The 20,575-nt window shown below is 33.1% G+C and overlaps 2 protein-coding genes across 4 annotated transcripts; one reads left to right on the top strand and one right to left on the bottom strand.

Annotated features, from left to right (window-relative positions):
- Window positions 1–294: 294 nt before the first annotated feature.
- On the bottom strand, window positions 295–1,545 carry LOC107003628 (xyloglucan endotransglucosylase/hydrolase protein 2-like). The gene is made up of 4 exons (XM_015201949.2): window positions 1,336–1,545; window positions 1,141–1,241; window positions 806–1,011; window positions 295–722 (listed from the first exon to the last, which is right to left on the bottom strand). The coding sequence occupies exons 1-4, from the start codon at window positions 1,508–1,510 to the stop codon at window positions 359–361; spliced, it is 846 nt and encodes a 281-aa protein (XP_015057435.1). The 5' UTR covers window positions 1,511–1,545; the 3' UTR covers window positions 295–358.
- A 7,244-nt stretch (window positions 1,546–8,789) lies between these two features.
- On the top strand, window positions 8,790–20,242 carry LOC107004650 (protein CELLULOSE SYNTHASE INTERACTIVE 3-like). 3 transcript variants are annotated; one of them, XM_015202937.2, is made up of 8 exons: window positions 8,790–8,950; window positions 9,323–9,464; window positions 9,671–9,772; window positions 10,161–13,221; window positions 14,105–16,646; window positions 17,738–18,192; window positions 19,351–19,467; window positions 19,715–20,242. In XM_015202937.2, exons 3-8 carry the CDS (start codon window positions 9,708–9,710, stop codon window positions 19,874–19,876), a joined length of 6,402 nt encoding a protein of 2,133 aa, XP_015058423.1. In that variant the 5' UTR covers window positions 8,790–8,950; window positions 9,323–9,464; window positions 9,671–9,707; the 3' UTR covers window positions 19,877–20,242. The 3 variants fall into 3 exon arrangements, with proteins under 3 accessions (XP_015058423.1, XP_015058424.1, XP_015058425.1); XM_015202938.2 differs by lacking the exon at window positions 9,323–9,464; XM_015202939.2 differs by lacking the exons at window positions 17,738–18,192; window positions 19,351–19,467; window positions 19,715–20,242 and having other exon boundaries at window positions 14,105–16,234; window positions 16,317–16,500.
- The last annotated feature ends 333 nt before the right edge of the window (window positions 20,243–20,575 follow it).

Raw genomic sequence — 20,575 nt, forward strand, 5'->3', positions numbered from 1 at the left:
AACAAATAAAAATGAACGAACGAGCAAGTATTTATACATGGACTTTACTCCCGATTTACTATTTGTTGGACGAATCAACTTAAAAAGACGCCATCGAATTAGCCTCTTAATTATCTCCTAATCGTTGTTGACAAAATCATACTATCATTTATAAAAATTACACTTCAAATGACAAAATCTTTTATCGTTGATAATCGAATTTATTGTAGTGATATAAATCCGTACTTCCAACTTGAACAGCGCTAGCACATGAGTTGTACGTATAGATGAATTTATATAGTATACTCACATAAGTTAGTAATATGTTATCATTAGTCAAACATTCATTAACTTTATTATTACTATAAGAACATCATCATCAATTTAATATACATTCTGGAAAATTTCTACTATTGTTCCTCATGCAATAACTAAAAATCATTTGTTCTGCCTTCACAGTTTCAAATTCCTGAACTTCATTTGGACTAAGACTGGTAATTGTATTCCAATAATAGTTATTATTATTATAGCATTCTTGAGGATTTGATTCTTGATATTGACATCCATTAATCGTAAAATTGCGATAATAAGCTTTGAATGGTCCTTGGCTCCAATCTACTTCTCCAACCCAATTTGTATCATTCCATATGGTTGCTTCAATGTGCATTTTGTGTGTTGGAAAATTCACTCCATAATTAGTATTGTTCTTGAAAACTCTTATTGGAACATTATCCGCGTAAAATCTTCAAAAAATTAGTATAAGAACAATAAATATGCATGTACATAGTTAATAATACTGACGATATGTATAACTTAAAATACTTACATGATATGATGTTGATTCCAAAGAATTCGATACGTATGGAAATCTTCTGTAGGATCAAAATCAAGATTGAATTGTTGCTCTCTACTTCCTCCATCATTTGCAAATATATTTGTATTTAATGTATATTGTCCATCTCCTCCAAGGAACTCAAAATCAATCTCATCATGATGCATTCCAGGATCTCCATTCATTGGCAGTGACGTTAACTGTAAATGTTCAGTCATCAATCGATAAGATTCATAAAATGCGTACAATTTTGATAATGAATCTATAAGATTTTGTAATTCATAAATCGTTTACAAGATACGTGTATAAAAAAATAAAAATGTACGTACGTAGAATGTTGTTATTACTCCTGTACTGTTCTTGTTTGGTATTTTTAAGTCGATGCTAAAATCTCCAGAACCAAAATGTTGGTTAGACATAAATCCAGAACCTGAATTCAACAAAATTGAGTCAAAAAAATATATTATTTAAATGAATTTGGTAAAGCTAGAGATTGATGCTTAATTAAATAAAAATAACAAAACCTGTATATTGGTCTATAGTTAGGCAAACTTCTTTTCCCTGGTCAGTAACAGTTAGATGGTCACCTCCATATTTTTGATAATAATTTTGGTAAAATAGAACCTCATTTGCACTTAAACATTGATTAACAAAAAAGAAAAAACTAATGAAAACAAGAATTGCTTGAAAGTTAATCATTGTTTGTTTACTCAAGCAACAAATTTTTGATTTGTTTGTTTGGTTGAAGAATGACACAAATTCAATTTATAGAAAATTTAGGTGGAAGAAAACATTGTATGATGTATCTTTAATCATATTTCTGCATTTAATACTTTTTTTTTGGTCTATTTTGTTATTGTTTTTCCTTTTTTAAAAGTCAAATTATATTTTTTTAATCATATTTTTGCATTTAATACTTTTTTTTTGGTCTGTTTTGTCATTGTTTTTCCTTTTTTAAAAGTCAAATTATAAAAGTTTTGACTAATATTATAAAATGTATTTTTCATCAGTCAAACTATAATAACTTTGACGTTGTATGATGTATTTTTTATCATATTTCTGCATTTAATACTTTTTTTAATTTTGTTATTGTAATTCCCTTTTTTTAAAGTCAAATTATTTTTTATCATATTTCTGCATTTATTACTTTTTTTTGGTCTATTTTGTCATTATTTTTTCTTTTTTAAAAGTCAAATTATAATAATTTTGACTAACGTTATAAAATGTATGTTTATCATATTGATTTTTAGCGTCAAATTATAATAACTTTTACTGAATTCTACACGATGTATTTTTCATCATATTAATATACAAAAAATGCAATTTAATTTAACTTGAAAAAATATATTTTTTGTTTAAAATATTAAATTAATGTAATTTAATTTGACTTTGAAAATGAGTCAAGTTAACTTCAAAAAAAGAACAACATGAAAAGTTGACTGAGAGGCTGAGATATATAGCATTAATTTAACTTTAATGAGATATTTTATAGTCATACAAATATTTATGATTTATTTTAAATCATAAAATTGTAAAACATTTATTTTTAAATATAATATTTAGTCAAACTATATCATATTAATTGAGACGCGGGAGGAGTTATTGGATTTATGGAAGTGGGAAAATGATATTTAGGGGAGTAAAACATTTGCATAAGAAAATGTCAATATAGGGAAACGTGCAATGTATACACCCCTAAAATACCATATACAGTATCTTTGCTTCTTAAAAAATGTATCCTCATAATATATACATGTAAAAGGTAATTAGATAGATAATTTTAATTTAATTTTAAATACTCAACCATAACCTACCCACTAAGACTTATAGTTGGTTAGCTAGTATCAATAAAAGCACTTAGTATTATCACTCTCTTCGTTTATTTTTTCCTAATTAATCTAAAGTATAATACAAAATTAAACTTTAAAAGGATATCAACCTAGCTATTATAAATTTATAAATTATAACACTATACAAATCAATCAAAACGATCTCGCTATATCAATCGTTATACATGGTAGAATTAAGGATATCAAGTGGCTAGGTTAGATTAAAATTGAGTAAACTTAAATGGATAGGGTTAAAATTAGTCCAAAAGTTACTTTGAGTTAAAATGAGCTAAAAATACATTGGACTAAAATCAATAGTACATCATGATCTTGACTTGAACTCTACTATATGAATTATTTTTACATTTTTAGGCATTAATTGTTAAAAAGTAATTTAATTAATGAAGGACATAAAAGTAGATCAATTGATTTTGAAGATATTTTCATCATTCAATATTTAACGTGGAATATATAGCTGTATAATATATTAGTCTTTATAATTGTGCATTGTACGATTATAACATGTCAATTTTATTATACTAAAAAAAGAATTATTATATAAAATGCAAGTAATTAATAACATTGATGAAAGACACAAGTTTTTTGATATTTTTTGAAGCATCAGACGGATAATTACGTTGTAACCTAAAGGAAAATGCACATATTAACCAACAATTTAATTATAGAAAAGTTTATTCATACAAAGATTATAGAAAGGTTTGTTCATCCACATCTTTGTGAAATCAATTTTTTAGGAATTTACCTCAAAAAGAGTGTGGATAGTGAAAAAAAAAGTGTTTGGTCGAAGTCCAAAAATGTGATCTTTTTTATTAGCCAAGTGATTGAATTATGGGAAAATGGTATATAATGGAAAATTATTAATTTATTTTATAACTACATTTTGATTTAATTGTGCTTCAAAGTAAATATGTTGTTAGTCGTCTTTCCCTTAAACTCTTGCTCGCCATTCTCACGCACTTGCTCGTCAGTCTCGCCCTCGCCTCTTTCGCTTTATACAAATAAAAATGTATAAATTGTGTTTCTGTATAAAACGAGAGAAAATTGTATATACACATGCAAATACATATATCTTCGTCTTGTACACTTATGATTATATAATACAAATATTTTCCTGTCTAGTTTTCTTTTGCGTTTCTCTCTTTTTCGCTTTGTACAAACACAAATTATACAAAATACAATGTATAATTTATGTTTGTATAAAGAGAGAGAGAATGATATTTGATATACAAACGTTTTATTTCGATTCAATTGTATACAAATTCAAATTTTATACACATACACAAACACATAAAATTGAATTGAGAGGATGCCAACGATTTATACAAACGAGAGCCTGAGATCAATTTATACAAATGGTCTGCCAGCGAAATTATACAAATCTGAAGAAGAGCCAACGAATTATACAATTATTTCTTTTGTATATATGTATAACGAAATAGCAACTGCCTTTTGTATATATGTATCGAGAAATAGCATAGCAAAGTTTGTTATGGAGTTGAATTATGCAAATTATAAATATATATAGCATATGATTTTTGTGTTTACTATATGTGAAAGTTACTCTTGAATTAATGATATCCACTTCGCGAGAAATATAAAAATCACCATCTCTTTTTTTCATTTTTTTGATGCTACCATTTTTTCCCAAGAGATCGAATTGAGATACATAATAACCTTTTTTTTAAAAAAAAAAAAAAACTCGAAAATATCTAAATCAACTAACTATAATGTCCAAAGTTGTTTAAAAAATTTCCAAAAGTTATTGGAAGACCAGATAGGCTACTAATATTGTAGGAACCATGCACTATACGTATCATGTATATATTATAAAACATGTGATTTATATCATTTGCGAGCGGCGATTTGTTCATGCTAACACGAATTCAATCTTAAAAATAGAAAAAATAAATAAATTTATAAGCATTGGTTTTTTTCTTGTATATGTTTTTTTTAAGCTTACAAGATCGTTTATTCAATACTTTTGAAGTTTATTTTTACTCATTCACAATACTAAAAATATGTTTTACCAATCCAATAATTTTTGGGTCATATTTTCTGGCTAGAGTAGTAAAATTAATATGTTTGAAGCTTCATTATTAAGGCTATTTTTTTAATTTGACTACACATAAATGAGTTTCACATGATACATGAAGTGAAAAGAAATACACAATTGAACATTCATTATTTTGGCTAAAAAATTTATTTGTATGAAAATAATAGAGTTCTTGATATTTCTTTTACAACTTATTTCCAGACAAGCATACAATTGGAATTAAAAAAGAAATAAGAAAATACAACATTGGGGCAAAATATATGGGGGTATATATCAAAAACTCCACATTTTTCATCAATTTCACGCATCCAAAAATAAATAAAATATCTTCAGACCAATATAATTCTACTTTCCAAATTATTATTTTTTTGGAATAACATAAAGCTCTAAATCACATAAAAGATTACAAATAGAGATGCCATAAACAAAATTAAAATATAACTTTTTATAAAAAATAATAATTAAAAAAAATGTCTATAAGAATCAACTTTTAAGATGTATAATTATTTTCTTGATTTAATTACTTCCCAATTCCACAATAGGGATTTACTTTCCATTAAGTGGTTTCTAATCACTTGGAAACTAATTGATATTTTTACCATATTTTGGAATTAAATTAGATTTACTTTCCATAAAGAGTCTCATTCCTCCCCTATATAAACTCATATATGTCTTATAATTTTCTCATCCCTCACTTTTCAACTCACACTAAAGATGATTATTGAAGATGTTGCAATTCAATTCAATCAATGAGTATTCATGTTGTAAGATATTTAATTCTTTGTTTTTCCTTTAATTTTCTCTATTTTTTTAATTGATTATGCTATTAGATCCATGTATTTTTTAATATCTTACCTTTGTAAGATTGATTTGCATAGGTTATACAACCACTATTATTGTATGGACTCTTAATTTCTACCAACATATATAAGTTCAATTTGTTTACAAATGAACACAATATTAAGTAAAATTGATATATATCCATCTTGATTTTCTCTTCATTTCCAGGAAGACTGTATTCAGGATCTGGTAGTCTAAGTCTTACTTCTTCTGGTCGGCTCATATCATCATGTGGTTTACTACAAGTAGTCATTCCCCGTCCCTTTAGTTTTAGAATATGATATTATAGAAATTAGGTTGATTTTTGAAGTTAAAAGTAAATTGAAAAATTATAAATTTTACTCTTTTTTTCTTCAAATCTAATTATTATTATTGTTATTATTATTATTTCTACTATTTTGAGTATTCTGTCAAGGTAAGGGTGTGGTAAGATCCATTGGATTAGTTTTAAAGTGGAAGATGTTTTTTTTTTAGTGTTCACTTAATGTTGATATCACATACATATTTATATACACTAACTTGTCATAGATTGCATTGGATTTTAGGCATTAGGTATTTAATAAAGGATATCATAACTTGGAACCCTTCTAAAGAGCCTAATGTTAGATACAATTGAATTATACAATGAGGCTACTGTGAGATTTGCTGTCACATCATTCTACATTAGAAATTTTGGAGCTATCATTATTCCTTGAATTTTCTTATCATATAGAAATTACTTCTCCAAATATAAATAGACTCATGTTCTCGATTCATTTCAATCCTTGAGTTCGTTTTTATGTTTGAAGAAGTAATTACAACATGAAAAAAGAAAACGTCAAAGAATAATAATGACTTCAGAATTTTTAATGTCGAACTACCTGAACAGTAAATTCACAATATCTTCATTGCATAACTCTACGGTATCCAACTTTAGACTTTTTAGAGAGTTTCAAGCTATGAAGAGTCCTTCATCAAATACCCAATGCCTCAAATTCAATGTCACCAATGACAAGCTAGGGTCAATCATCAAAGAAATTACAACATCATGTGAACACAAAAGAACATTTTCCATTTTTTCTTTGCATAGAAAAACTAACCAAATGGATCTTGCATGAGTGAATTTGATATATTTCTTTAAAAATGAGTTTCTAAAACTAAATCTTGGTGGGTGTATATCAACTATAGTTAAAGTATCATGTTACATTAAGAAAAAAACTTTACTATCGTCGTTACTTTCATGTTATTTAAATTATGAAATGACACTATTTATCATCAACTTCTATCTACATTATTCTCAAGTAAAAGTTATGTCGATTTTTTTATATTATTTATTTTATATTCTGATTATACTCTATTGGAAACTTTTGCACTTGTCTAGAATAGGTATTTTGTATCGTTTTTGAAAGGATTTTTCTTGTTTGTGATTCAAATATATTTTTTATATTAAATTGTAAAATGTGGTTAGGGGTCATCTATCTAGTTAAATTAGAGTAGTTGGATCTCATGGTCCCGGAATTTGGGCGTAACATATGCCCAATAATTTTAAACGAGAATAAATAGATATTTAAATTTGAATAAAATTTAATAAATAAATATATATGTTTTACATGAAAAATTTGTGTCACATGTGGTGTTCTACGTGTATTATACAACACAGGATATATGTGTGTTTCTTGTTCAAATTTAATTGCCTAATTCAACTCTATACCAACATATTTTCTCCAAGCAAGGGATGATTACTATCAGATGAGACTTTCAAGTGGAGACTATGTTAAAATTATTTTTTATGTATATATAATTGATATTAAACCTCTTTTGGCTACTTATGTTTTTTTTTTTCATAATTTAAACTCTTAATGAAAATCTTGATTTTACTACCATTTGATATTTTCTTTAAATTTCAAGCACTACAACAAGTGAATACTATTTTAATATTATTATATTTAGCTTATCAAATTCAATGCAATACTATTTCAAATTATATTACCTTCTCAAAATTTTGAACTAGATTTTATTATTCTAAGTTTATATTATTTTTTTCATTGAAAAATTGTATTATTTACATTTTTAATTACTATGGTCTACATATATATCCTATTCTTTTTAGACATATTTTTACAATTATACTAATATGCTATTATTACTTAGTTTTTATATGTCAAGAAAAAAAATTATAATCTCTCTATAAAATTTGACTTTAGACCCCAAATTCGTTGAGACGCCTCAATACAAAAAGTATACAAGTTTCATTGATGCTCTAACATTGAAAATGCAAGCTATTGCCCTTTCTGTTAAAAAATACTGTGGTGTTCCTCTTTGACCAAATGGATGAACATGTTCCATATAAACTTGCTTTAGAACTTGTGTCTGTAGTTTGTACTCATCTTTAGTAATTTTCTATAGCCATTTTGGAGTTGAAAATCTTTATCGAAAAATTATTATATATATATATATATATATATATATATATATATAATTTGAACACTTTTTAAACAAGCATACTTAAGGGGGTTAAAAATGAGTGGATTAGGTCGGAACTAGAGATACTAGAATGAATTAAAATAGAAATTGTGTTAGCTCTTAGACCTGTCGAAGTTTACTTTGGGTTTAAATGAATTGAACTCAAGTGGGCTATAAATTAGATTGGGTCATGGTCCGTCCAATTTGACACGATTTTAATCCTCAATAATTTTACATATTATTGTTTAACTTTTATAAAAATGTTCAAATTTTTCCTAGCGATTCCAAGTTTGAATTTGAGTGAATCTTACATTATAATTTTATCTTCTTTTTTTTTTTTTTGAACTCATAAGCATACATACACTTTAGGTTAAAGTTTGAATATATTTCAGACTTTTTTTTTTATAATTTAAGAGAATTTTTAGATACTTATGTGGTCATTAATCAAATAATCTCATTAGGCTAATAGGATAAATTTAACATAAATTATTTTTAATCATAATAAAATTCATATATACCTTTGAGATACACTTTAGGTTAAAGTTTGAATATATTTCAGACTTTTTTTTTATAATTTAAGAGAATTTTTAGATACTTATATGGTCATTAATTAAATAATCTCATTAGGTTAATAGGATAATTTTAACATAAATTATTTTTAATCATAATAAATTCATATATACCTTAGAGATAAACGAAAAAGAAAAAGTTGTCACGTAAAATAAAACGGCGAAAATATTTTTTTAATTAACCCATACTTAGTGTCCTGTGAAAAGAAAAAAAAAAACCAAGTGTCAAAACAATTCAGGAGAAATGAAGCAATGAAAGAGTCAAATTAGACTTCAGTCTCTCTCTCTTGTTCTCTTTCTCTCTCTACACCTGCTTGTCTCCCTCCATTGATGATGATGATGATGATGTTCTTCTGCAGAAACTGTTAAAATTTTCACTCAAAAGGTACAATTTTTTGGAACATTTTGTAATTTATTATTTATTTTTCTGTAAATTAGTTTTCAAATGAATAAAATATTGTTATTAATTTGACGTATCGTGGGTAATGTATACAGACATTCATTGTTTAAGTAAGATTCTGTAATGGTTCCTTCTGATTCGATCTCTGTATATTTGTTGTTTTTACAGTTTTTAAATGGTTTTTATTAATTCTTAACTTTTTTTTTTCAATTTGATTATTCCGTTTTCCAAATTATATGCATGTGGTTTGTGTATTATAATAATGTAATGTATGTATAAGAGTCTCACTCACCTGCATGTATAGGTTTTAATGGAGATCTGGGTATGATTTTGATTATTTTTTGGGGGTTTATGCAGAACCTTTTTTGGCCAATTTTCAATTTTTGTCCAGCTATGTGAAAAATGGGGGTTTTCCAGCTTGTAAATTGTTAAAGTTTAACCTAGAAGAGCAACAGAGGAGCTGAATTTTGCAGCATTGGGGGAAATTTTTTTGGCCACGGTAAATACCCCTTTTCTTCAAGATTAAGTTTGTGAAGTGGTTTGGTCTAAAATGGATTTTTTTGTCAAAGTCAAGCATATCAGGGAGCAAATTCATCCACATTGTTCGTTTTTTCAGTGATTTTTCCCTTTGATTTTTATGGTTGTGGTATCATTGATCAAGCAAACCTGAATGTTACACTGATGTGAGGTAGTTACATTATGTAGGAAGCAAGAAGAGTTTCAAAGTGGAGTGTTGTTGCCAATGTCGAAATCTGCTTCCCCTGACCCAAGGGTCAGAAAGGGTTCATTCTCTTCTCAGAAGAACAGGTCTGTTAACCTCCCTTTCATGTGAATGTAAGATATGTAAATGTGCTAGTTGGGTTGGTTTAAAATCCGTACCATCACATTTACTAATCAGAGAATTTGTTCCATAACAATTCTTTTATATTTTTGCTTGAAGTTAAGTAGAGAATTTTACTTCCTGGCTGCTGAGCTTTTCTGATTCGTCTATCTTTTATTTTTAACATACAAGGAACACTTGGAGGACCAGGGTTTATTGGGCATATACAATCACTGATTTGTTACCTATCACTAATTGTCTTAAGACAGAAATCATGTCCACATTGCTTGCTTTAATTTTATCCCTTACTATTTCATCAATTTATGAGGCATACTATGATTTATATTGACAATAAAAGATGTTGTTTACTTCCAGTGAGGCCAATGGAACTGCTGAAATGGATGATCAAGAAAAGACAATGTCAACGGTTGCTCAACTTATTGAGCAGCTGCATGCAAATAAATCTTCCCCACATGAAAAAGAACTTACTACAGCACGCTTGCTCGGCATAGCCAAAGCAAGAAAGGAAGCACGAGGTCTTATTTGTTCACATGGCCAAGCAATGCCATTATTCATATTCATTCTCAGAAATGGCACTCCTTTGGCAAAAGTAAATGTTGCTGCAACCTTATCTATATTATGTAAAAATGAAGACTTAAGGTTGAAGGTTCTTCTAGGTGGATGTATTCCACCTCTACTTTCAGTTTTGAAGTCGGATTCCACTGAAGGAAGGAAGGCAGCTGCAGAAGCAATTTTTCAGGTGTCATCTAATGGCCTCTCAGATGATCCTATTGGCACTAAAATATTTGTTACAGAGGGTGTAGTACCAACTTTGTGGGAGCAGCTTAACCCAAAGCAGAAGCAGGATAAAACAGTAGAAGGATTTGTGACAGGGGCCTTGAGAAATCTCTGTGGTGATAAAGATGGATATTGGAAGGCAACTCTTGAGGGTGGTGGAGTTGACATTATTTTAGGACTTCTTTCTTCTGATAATGCTGCAGCTCAAGCAAATGCAGCTTCGCTATTGGCCCGAGTAATGTTGGCAGTCAGTGACAGCATTCCCAAAATAATTGATTCTGGAGCAATCAAAGCTCTCCTAGGCCTCTTACATCAGAAAAATGACGTGTGTGTTCGTGCCAGTGCAGCTGAGGCTTTGGAGGTTCTTTCTCTCAAATCAACCCAAGCAAAGAAAGCTGTTGTTGACTCACATGGTGTGCCAATTCTCATAGGGGCTGTCGTAGCTCCATCCAAAGAATGTATGCAAGGCGAAGGAGGAGAGCTTTTGCAGTGGCATGCGACACAAGCTTTATCCAATATATTCAGTGGAATGTGTGTCCTCGTGCTGTATCTTTGTGAACTTTCTCAGTCCCCAAGATTAGCTGCTCCTGTTGCTGATATAATTGGAGCACTTGCTTATGCTCTTATGATCTTTGAGCCCAATGCAGAAGAAATTTTTGATGCAACAAAGGTTGAGAATATTCTTATAATGCTTCTAAAGCCGCGGGATAATAAGTTGGTCCAAGAACGTCTCCTTGAGGCAATGGCAAGTCTTTATGGCAATGCTCATCTGTCAAATCTCGTCCACCAATCAGAATCTAAGAAGGTTCTTACGGGCCTTATAACAATGGCCAGTGGTGATGCACAAGAGTATCTGATACTCTCTTTAATACAGTTATGTTGTGATGGAGTGAGTATCTGGGATGCAATTGGAAAGAGAGAAGGAATTCAGTTACTGATATCACTGCTGGGGTTATCCAGTGAACAACATCAAGAGTATGCTGTTGAGATGTTTGCAATCCTAACTGACCAAGTTGATGACAGCAAGTGGGCAATCACTGCTGCTGGTGGGATTCCGCCACTTGTTCAGTTACTAGAAACGGGGTCTCAGAAGGCTAAGGAAGATGCAGCACATGTTATGTATAACCTGTGCTGCCATAGTGAAGACATTCGTGCCTGTGTTGAAAGTGCTGGAGCTATACACTCGTTCTTGTGGCTTCTAAAAAATGGTGGACCAAAGGGACAAGAAGCATCAGCTAGATCCCTAACAAAACTAATCACTACTGCTGACCCGGCTACTATAAATCAATTGCTACTGTTGCTGAAGGGAGATTCACCAAGCTCAAAGGCCCATGTAATTAAGGTGTTAGGTCATGTGCTTACCATGGCATCTCAGAGTGACCTTGTACATAAAGGGGCTGCTGCTAACGAAGGGCTAAAATCACTTGTCCTAGCTCTGAATTCCTCAAATGAAAAGACTCAAGAATATGCTGCCTCTGTCTTGGCAGACCTCTTCAGCAGTCGGCATGATATTTGTGACAGCCTCGCAGTGGATGAAGTGGTTAATCCTTTCAAGAAGCTTTTGACTAGCAAAACTCCAGTTGTTGCAACACAGTCAGCTCGAGCCTTGGGTGCTTTGTCCCGTCCAACAAAAGAAAAATCTACAAATAAGATGCTTTATATTGCTGAAGGAGATGTAAGACCACTGATTAAGTTGGCTAAAACTGCATCTATTGATTCTGCAGAGACTGCAATGGCTGCTTTAGCCAATCTGTTGTCTGATCCAGAAATAGCTGCGGAAGCACTGGCTGAAGATGTTGTTTCAGCTTTTACCCGAGTTCTAGGAGAAGGATCAATAGAAGGTAAGAAAAATGCATCACGTGGCCTTCATCAAATATTGAGGCATTTTCCAGTGGGAGATGTACTGACGGGAACTGCTCAGTGTCGATTTGCTGTTCTCGCTATTGCAGAATCCTTAAAAGCAATGAGTGCAGATGGAACTGATGCTGCAGACGCCTTAGATGTTATTGCACTTCTTGCTAGGGAAAAGCAAGGCACACATTCAACATACAACCCCTGGTCTACCCTTGTTGAAGTTCCATCTAGTTTAGAGCCTCTTATACATTGCCTATGTGAGGGATCTCCAATGGTACAAGATAAAGCAATAGAAATTCTATCGAGGCTCTGTGGAGATCAACCAGTTGTGCTAGGTGACCTATTAGTGTCAAGATCCAGGTCAATAGGTGCATTGGCTGATAGAATAATGAACTCTAGCAGCCTAGAAGTAAGTGTTGGTGGGACAGCATTGGTTATTTGTGCTGCCAAGGAACACAAAGTTCAGTCAATGGATGCACTTTATGCATCTGGGTACTTGAAACCTCTTATATATGCATTAGTTGATATGATGAAGAAAAACTCTAACTGTTCTTCTCTAGAAATTGAAGTCAGAACCCCTAGGGGTTTCACAGAAAGAACTCCATTTGGGGAAGGAAATGAGTTTGAGGTTCCAGATCCAGCAATGGTCTTGGGGGGTACTGTTGCCCTTTGGCTGCTATCAATAATTTCATCATTTCATATAAATAGCAAGTCCACTGTTCAGGAAGCGGGGGGACTTGAGGCTCTTGCTGACAAGCTTGCAAGACACACTTACAATCAACAGGTAGGCATTGTATAATTCTGACTGTCTTTGTGCTGCAGGCCTCTTCTTTAAGAACCAAATTTGATTTCAACTTGGAACCATATAAGTGTTGTTTGGCTAATTTTATTCAGTACTTTTGATTTTTGGACCTTGGTCCAGGTTATTATTCTTTGTGCGGTTTAATGTAGACTGATTGTAATACCTGATGGAGCTGAGAGTTTGTCAGAAACAGCTCTCTACCTTCAAAAGGTAAGGGTAAGACTGCGTAGTGCATACGCACTACCCTCCCTAGACCCCACTTGTGGAATACACTGGGTATGTTGTTGATTGAGCACCTTATGGCCGGTACTGTAAAACTATTTAAAACTGTTGAATGTTTCATTTACCTGACTTAACCAACGATGTAGCATCTACATCGAGAATCCGAATATCGTATACGTCATTAGTCCGATCCTTTGTAGGAACTACCCAAAATAATGAATTCACAAGGCTGTGAGGTATCATCTGTATAAATTACATACTTCTGGATTAGGGCCAACATTTATGTCTCACTTCATGGTTTTGGATCATGATAAAAACTAATGCATTTGAAGTGTCATGTCTCATCTTCTGTTATACTGGTTTCTCTTTGTCTTGCCATGTGCTAGCTCTTGATAGAAACCACTTGAGTTGCTACGTGAAATTTTTTCCGAGTACCCGAATATGCAAGTTTACCTTCTCAACTTTGGCAACTGAGATGAAATTAATTAAAAAATAATTAACAAATTAAGAAAAGGTTGACAAGCAAGTAACTGATTCATTGTCACCTTTGTTGAGTCCAATCATCAGAAGTGATGAAGGTTCACATGCTCTTTTTGAAGTTTTTATCTGGTCAAGTGAACTGAAGAAAAATTTGATATGGCAGGCAGAGTTTGAAGATGCAGAGGGCATGTGGATCAGTGCTTTGCTTTTGGCTATATTATTCCAAGATGCCAATATAGTATCCTCTCCAACATCCATGCGTTTTATACCCTTGCTTGCACATCTTCTGAAATCTGATGAAATGATTGATCGATTTTTCGCTGCTCAGGCAATAGCTAGTCTTGTTTGTCAGAGGGACAAGGGAATAAATCTTACTATTGCGAATTCTGGTGCAATTGCTGGTTTAGTGAGCTTGATTGGTCACATTGAAATTGATATGCCGAATCTTGTTTCTCTCTCTGAAGAATTTTTATTGGTAAGAAACCCTGATCAGGTTGCCCTGGAATATCTTTTTGAAATTGATGATGTGAGAGTTGGTTCAACTGTGCGCAAGACTATTCCTCTACTAGTAGATCTGTTAAAACCACTTCCTGATAGACCAGGTGCACCTCCATTGGCTGTGTGTCTCTTGATACAACTTGCAGATGGTAACGATGCAAACAAATTAATCATGGCTGAAGCTGGGGCGCTGGAGGCTCTAACAAAGTACCTATCTTTGAGTCCTCAAGACTTGACTGAGGCAACTATTTCTGAGCTACTGAGAATACTCTTTAGCAATTCTGATCTTCTCCAGTATGAAGCAGCAGTTAGTTGCACAATACAACTGATTGCTGTTCTTCATTTGGGGTCAAGAAATGCAAGGCTGAGTGCTGCTAGGGCTTTAAATGAACTTTTTGATGCTGAGAACATCCGAGATTCAGAAACATCAATTCAAGCCATTCAGCCATTAGTTGACATGCTTGATGCTGCATTAGAAGGTGAAAAGAAAGTTGCTCTTAGCGCCTTGATTAAGTTGACATCGGAAAGTGATTCAAAAACATTACTGATGGCTGATCTAGAAAGGAATCCCCTTAAGAGTCTACATAAGATTCTTTCTTCAGCTTCTCCATTGGAACTGAAAAGTGATGCTGCCGAGTTATGCTTTGTACTTTTTGGTGATCCAAAAGTCAGAGCTTTGCCAATTGCTTCTGAATTTGTGGATCCCCTAGTAATGCTAATGCAATCTGATGCAGAACGGGCTGTGGAATCAGCAGTTTGTGCTTTTGAGAGCTTGTTGGATGATGAGCAGTTGGTGGAGGTTGCATCAGCTTATGATCTGGTTGATCTTCTGGTTCATTTGATTTGTAGCTCAAACCACCGGCTCAGCGATGCAAGTATTTGTGCACTTATTAAGTTGGGTAAAGACCGAACTCCCCGCAAGATGGATATGGTCAAAGCAGGCATAATAGAAAATTGCCTTGAGCTGCTCCCAACTGCATCCAGTTCCCTATGCTCCACTATTGCAGAACTCTTCCGCATATTGACAAATAGTAGTGCTATTTCGAAAAGCACATCAGCTGCAAAAATTGTAGAACCTCTCTTTATGGTTTTACTACGGTCAGATATTGGACTGTGGGGACAGCACAGTGCTTTGCAGACTCTTGTAAATATTCTAGAGAAGCCACAAAGTCTTTCAACTCTGAATCTTTCTCCTAGCCAGGTTATTGAGCCTCTGATTTCCTTTCTTGAGTCTCCATCTCAAGATATCCAGCAACTTGGGACTGAATTGTTATCTCACCTCCTTGCACAAGAGCATTTTAAGCAGGATATAACTACAAAAAATGCTGTAGTGCCTCTTGTGCAGCTAGCAGGCATTGGTATTTTGAACTTACAACAGACGGCAATTAAAGCTTTGGAAAATATCTCATTAAGCTGGCCAAAAGCAGTTGCTGATGCTGGCGGTATTTTTGAGCTTGCAAAGGTTATTGTTCAAGACGACCCTGTACCGCCTGCATTGTGGGAGCCAGCAGCTATGGTTCTCTGCAATGTCCTGTGCTCTAACTCTGATTACTACTTCAAAGTTCCCCTGGTGGTTCTTGTAAAGATGCTGCGTTCAACAGTCGAGACCACCATCACTCTTGCACTAGATGCACTTATAGTTCATGAAAAGGCCGATATTTCATGTGCGGAACTGATGGCTGAAGCAGGCGCAGTTGATGCCCTTCTGGATCTGCTAAGATCTCACCAGTGTGAAGAAGCATCGGGAAGATTACTTGAAGCCCTTTTCAACAATGTCAGGGTACGACAGCTGAAGGTATCTAAATATGCAATTGCTCCTCTGGCACAATATTTGTTGGATCCACAGTCTAGATCGCCAACTGGTAGGCTTCTTGCAGCTCTCGCTCTTGGTGATCTCTCCCAGCATGAAGGACTAGCTAGATCGAGTGATTCTGTCTCAGCCTGTCGAGCTCTGATAAGCTTGCTTGAAGATGAACCAACAGAAGAAATGCAAATGGTGGCAATTTGTGCATTGCAAAATTTTGTAATGAGCAGTAGAACAAACAGGAGAGCTGTTGCAGACGCAGGTGGAATTTTAATGGTTCAAGAACTGCTTATAGCCCCTAATACAGAAATTGTAGTACAAGCATCTCTGCTCGTAAGGTTTTTATTCTCAAATCACACGCTTCAAGAATATGTATCAAACGAGCTTATCAGATCTTTGACAGGTAACTTGCTTGTTAAGTAACCCCCCTCCAATTTTATGTTCACGTTTTTACTCGTCACAACTTTAAAGAGAAAGCAAGACTTCTGAAACTTGTGATCTAAAACGTGCCTTAGACATTTATGTTGCTATAATCATCTCATTAAGGGTAAAAGATTTTTGAAGTAAAATTGTATGTAAGACTAGCCTTAGACATTTGTATGGCTATAAATCACCTAAATAAATGAGAATTTTGAAGTTCAATTTTTTCTAAAGGTGACATTCTTTTTGGAACAAACTAAATAGGAAAGTGTGCCGCATAAATTTGGACAAAGGGAGTACTTGATTTTCATTTTTAATTGTTGGAAGTGCGATGATTATGAAGCACCTACATCTGGTGAAGAGCTTTTATGGAAATATACATGAACCATCCAAAGCCTACACGACAATAATGTTACATGCAATCTGCTAAAAACCCAGAAAAGGAGTCTTCAGATGTACATATGTTCCAATATTTTACCCTTAGAAAGTTTATGCTGCAATTATTTTTCTTTTCACATTTTGATTTATATCCCCACAAGTTGAAGTAAGGTAAAGTCTTGAAACAATAAATTGAAAGCTATATCTTTTCAGTCACTTTAGAAGCTAGCACTTAATTGATAGCTACAGATTCAGAGCCATTTTCAGAAACTAGATCTGTAAGCTAAAGTTAGTGCTTCAAAGAATTGGACAGCTGACAAAAGGAAAAACATAGTGCACTAGATTGGTAGACATAAGACCTAATGCCATTAAATAAAACGATCCTACTTATAAAAAATAAAAATAAAACGGCCCTGTAAATTAAGTAACAAGATGCCAAACTGTTACCCGATGCTTATTCTTTCGTTGTCTAATTTTTCTTGTAGCGCTCCAATGCAGCTATTAATATTTCTGATCTATGAATTTCGAAATTCAAATTTTCCATGATCTAATCTTAAGCTGACCAAATCCTAAATCTTTGTTGCATACCTTTTGTTTTCATCTCTTTTTTGTTCCTTCTTCTTGTCATGACTGCAGTACAAGTATTTCCTTTTCCTTTTATTTGCTAAAAACACTTTAAAATTCCTTGAAATGCAGCTGCACTTGATAAGGAATTGTGGAACAAGGCAACTGCTAGTGAGGAGATTCTCCGGACAATTCATGTTATATTTTCTAATTTTCCCAAGCTCCATGTTACTGATGCTGCTACGCTTTGTATCCCTCATCTGGTGGCAGCATTGAAGTCTGGTAGTGAGCCTGCACAGGATTCAGTATTGACTACACTATGCTTACTCAAGCAATCATGGTCAACCATGCCAATGGATGTGTCAAACTCACAAGCAATGGTTGCAGCTGAAGCCATTCCAGTATTGCAGATACTAATGAAGACTTGCCCACCAAGTTTCCATGATAGAGCAGATAGTCTGTTGCATTGCTTACCAGGTTGTTTGACAGTCACAATCAAGCGTGCAAACAATTTAAAGCAGGTGATGGGAGGAACTAATGCTTTTTGTCAATTGACTATTGGAAATGGTCCATCACGGCAAACAAAGGTAATGAGCCAGTACTTTATAATTGTTGATGAAGCACAAACGCTTTTGTTATTCTAAAATCTGTTTTATACTTTTGAAATCATTAACTTATCATGAGAATGACAATTTTGTACAATCACAGCCTACATCAACTGTACTAGGGGTATATGTGTTAAGTACCATCACAGCTACTCTGAGTATAGTAGGGTATGTGTATTGCAGTGTCACGACCCAAACTAGGGGCAGTGAGTATAGTAGGGTAGTGTATAGTCTCCAATATTTTGTGAGACTATAACAAGTCAATGAAGTCGCTGGTGGTCGGAACATTTGTATCTGGAATATACTATATTAAAAATATAATTTCCCCATCCAAATATTATAATTCCCTAGTTTTTTTTTTCCATTATAAAAATTATCAAATTGTGGATCCTTCATAAAGGTAATCCTTGTACCATAATCTGTCCACTATTTCCTTTTTAAAAATGTAGAGCTTCCAAGATCAACTTCTTATTATAAATCTAATCTCAAAATAACAAATTTATCCTGTAATTATATTCAAAAAGAACTATAAAATGATTTTCGTGTGAGGAAGAAACAGAATGTCGTCTCACATTACCTTGATTCTCAGTTCTGGGTGACTAGACATTACTTTGAAGGTATTTAAGGCATGCCAGCGATAGTGGTGCTTCATACAAATTGCTTGTGTGCTTGAATGTTTAATTACATGATGTCTTATATAACTCTTTGCATAAGACAGTGATGAGTTCCATGGATCTCTATAGATAATCACAGTGTTGCTAGGACTCTTTAAAATACTGTCAGGTGCATATTCAATTCTCCAAAAGTAGTATATTACATGGGTGCGTCGGCATATTTGAAAAGTCCGAGACACAGGATAATCATATTAAGCTCATGCAACAATTATAAGATCTATTCATGCTAAGAACATTTTTTGTGTGATATTTTCGTGTGGTTTGTTCTTTCCTTTTTTATTCTGAAATTTATTTGAATTGCAGTTTACTTGATTATACTTCATAGGAACTTCCAAGAGAGGAATAAATTATGTCTACCGATTAAGAAATATTTAGGTTTAGGAATGTGTTAAAGAACCTTGTATATAAAAAGGCTTCTTGTTTTGGTGATCTGCGTACATATTAACAATCTATGGTTCATGATTAGGTTGTGAGTCACAGTACATCACCAGAATGGGAAGAAGGCTTCACATGGGCTTTTGATATACCACCCAAGGGACAAAAGTTACATATCTTGTGCAAAAGCAAAAACACATTTGGGAAGGTAAATAGCTTTATATTCTGAATGTCTGATGTGAAGTTTATATTCTTTGATCAATGAACTTCCAGTTAGAACACCCTTCGGGGTTTCCCAGTGGTTTGAGCTTGGGACTTTCATGTTGGAGGTCTCAAGTTCAAAACCCCTTGCGTTTGTATTCTGGGTCGAGCTCGTTGCACCGGGCTTGCCTAGTGCAGGTCACTCCTACTTAACATCAGTCTCAGCATTTCTGATGAGTAAACTTTTGTTTCAGACCACTATCGGGAGGGTAACAATCCAAATTGATAAAGTTGTTAGTGAAGGTCTGTATAGTGGCCTTTTCAGCCTCAGCCAGGACAACAACAAGGATGGCTCATCACGGACTCTGGAGATTGAGATTAGCTGGTCCAGTAGGACTCATAGCGATAGTGAGTGAAAGAAAGCAAGACATAAATAATGCAAACTTGAGAGTTGAACATGGTAAAGAACAATCTTCTGTTCATGTTCGAGGCTAATGCAAGAGCTGTTGGGGTAAAGTCATATCTAAAGCTTTGCTACCTGTGTTACAACTGTAAAATAGTAAGATATTTGCAAGTAGAAAGAAGTTACTTACACCTAGCTTTTAAGCACCAAATTGTACAGTTTCTGCGGTTGTTAGAAATATGAATATCAAGTAGTCGTCATGATGAGAAAAACGGAATGTTTATTTCAAATCCCAGTGGTGCATTTGTTATGCAACAAATGCCGAAGGTGATTGCTGTGCAGAAGGCCTGGCACAATAAAGTTTATTAGTTTTGCTTCATATTTACTGTCCAACTGCATTTTCAAAATTACTAATTTTGCAGCGCAGATCTCACTCTTTCAACAGATATTTGCATTTGAATCTTGATGAATCAATAGCTTTAGGGGCATATCCTGTCAGGTTACCATCTTAACATAATTGGTTTTTGAGAGATTGAAGAGTGAAAAAGATGTTGCAACAAATTAAACCACTTTGTCAATTAATCAATGGAATAATATATTATTTATTTATTTGTCTTTGTTATTGAACATGAAGTCTAACTAGAAAGTTTTTGAAATTTAAATTTAAAAATCAACCATTTAGTATATCAAATATGTTTGAGGTATGTGTAGT

This window comes from Solanum pennellii, chromosome 11 (assembly GCF_001406875.1).
Source record: "Solanum pennellii chromosome 11, SPENNV200".
In the NCBI taxonomy this organism is placed as follows: Eukaryota; Viridiplantae; Streptophyta; class Magnoliopsida; order Solanales; family Solanaceae; genus Solanum; species Solanum pennellii.

Bases quoted from the DNA above. Each gene is read 5' to 3' on its own strand.
- LOC107003628 (XM_015201949.2), bottom strand. From the start codon at position 1,510: ATGATTAACTTTCAAGCAATTCTTGTTTTCATTAGTTTTTTCTTTTTT. The intron at 1,242-1,335 runs GTTTTGTTATTT...TGTTGAATTCAG, and splicing joins AACTATAGACCAATATACAG to GTTCTGGATTTATGTCTAAC. The intron at 723-805 runs GTAAGTATTTTA...AATTTTTTGAAG, and splicing joins TGGAATCAACATCATATCAT to ATTTTACGCGGATAATGTTC.
- LOC107004650 (XM_015202937.2), top strand. From the start codon at position 9,708: ATGTCGAAATCTGCTTCCCCTGACCCAAGGGTCAGAAAGGGTTCATTC. The intron at 13,222-14,104 runs GTAGGCATTGTA...TTGATATGGCAG, and splicing joins GACACACTTACAATCAACAG to GCAGAGTTTGAAGATGCAGA. The intron at 19,468-19,714 runs GTAAATAGCTTT...CTTTTGTTTCAG, and splicing joins GCAAAAACACATTTGGGAAG to ACCACTATCGGGAGGGTAAC.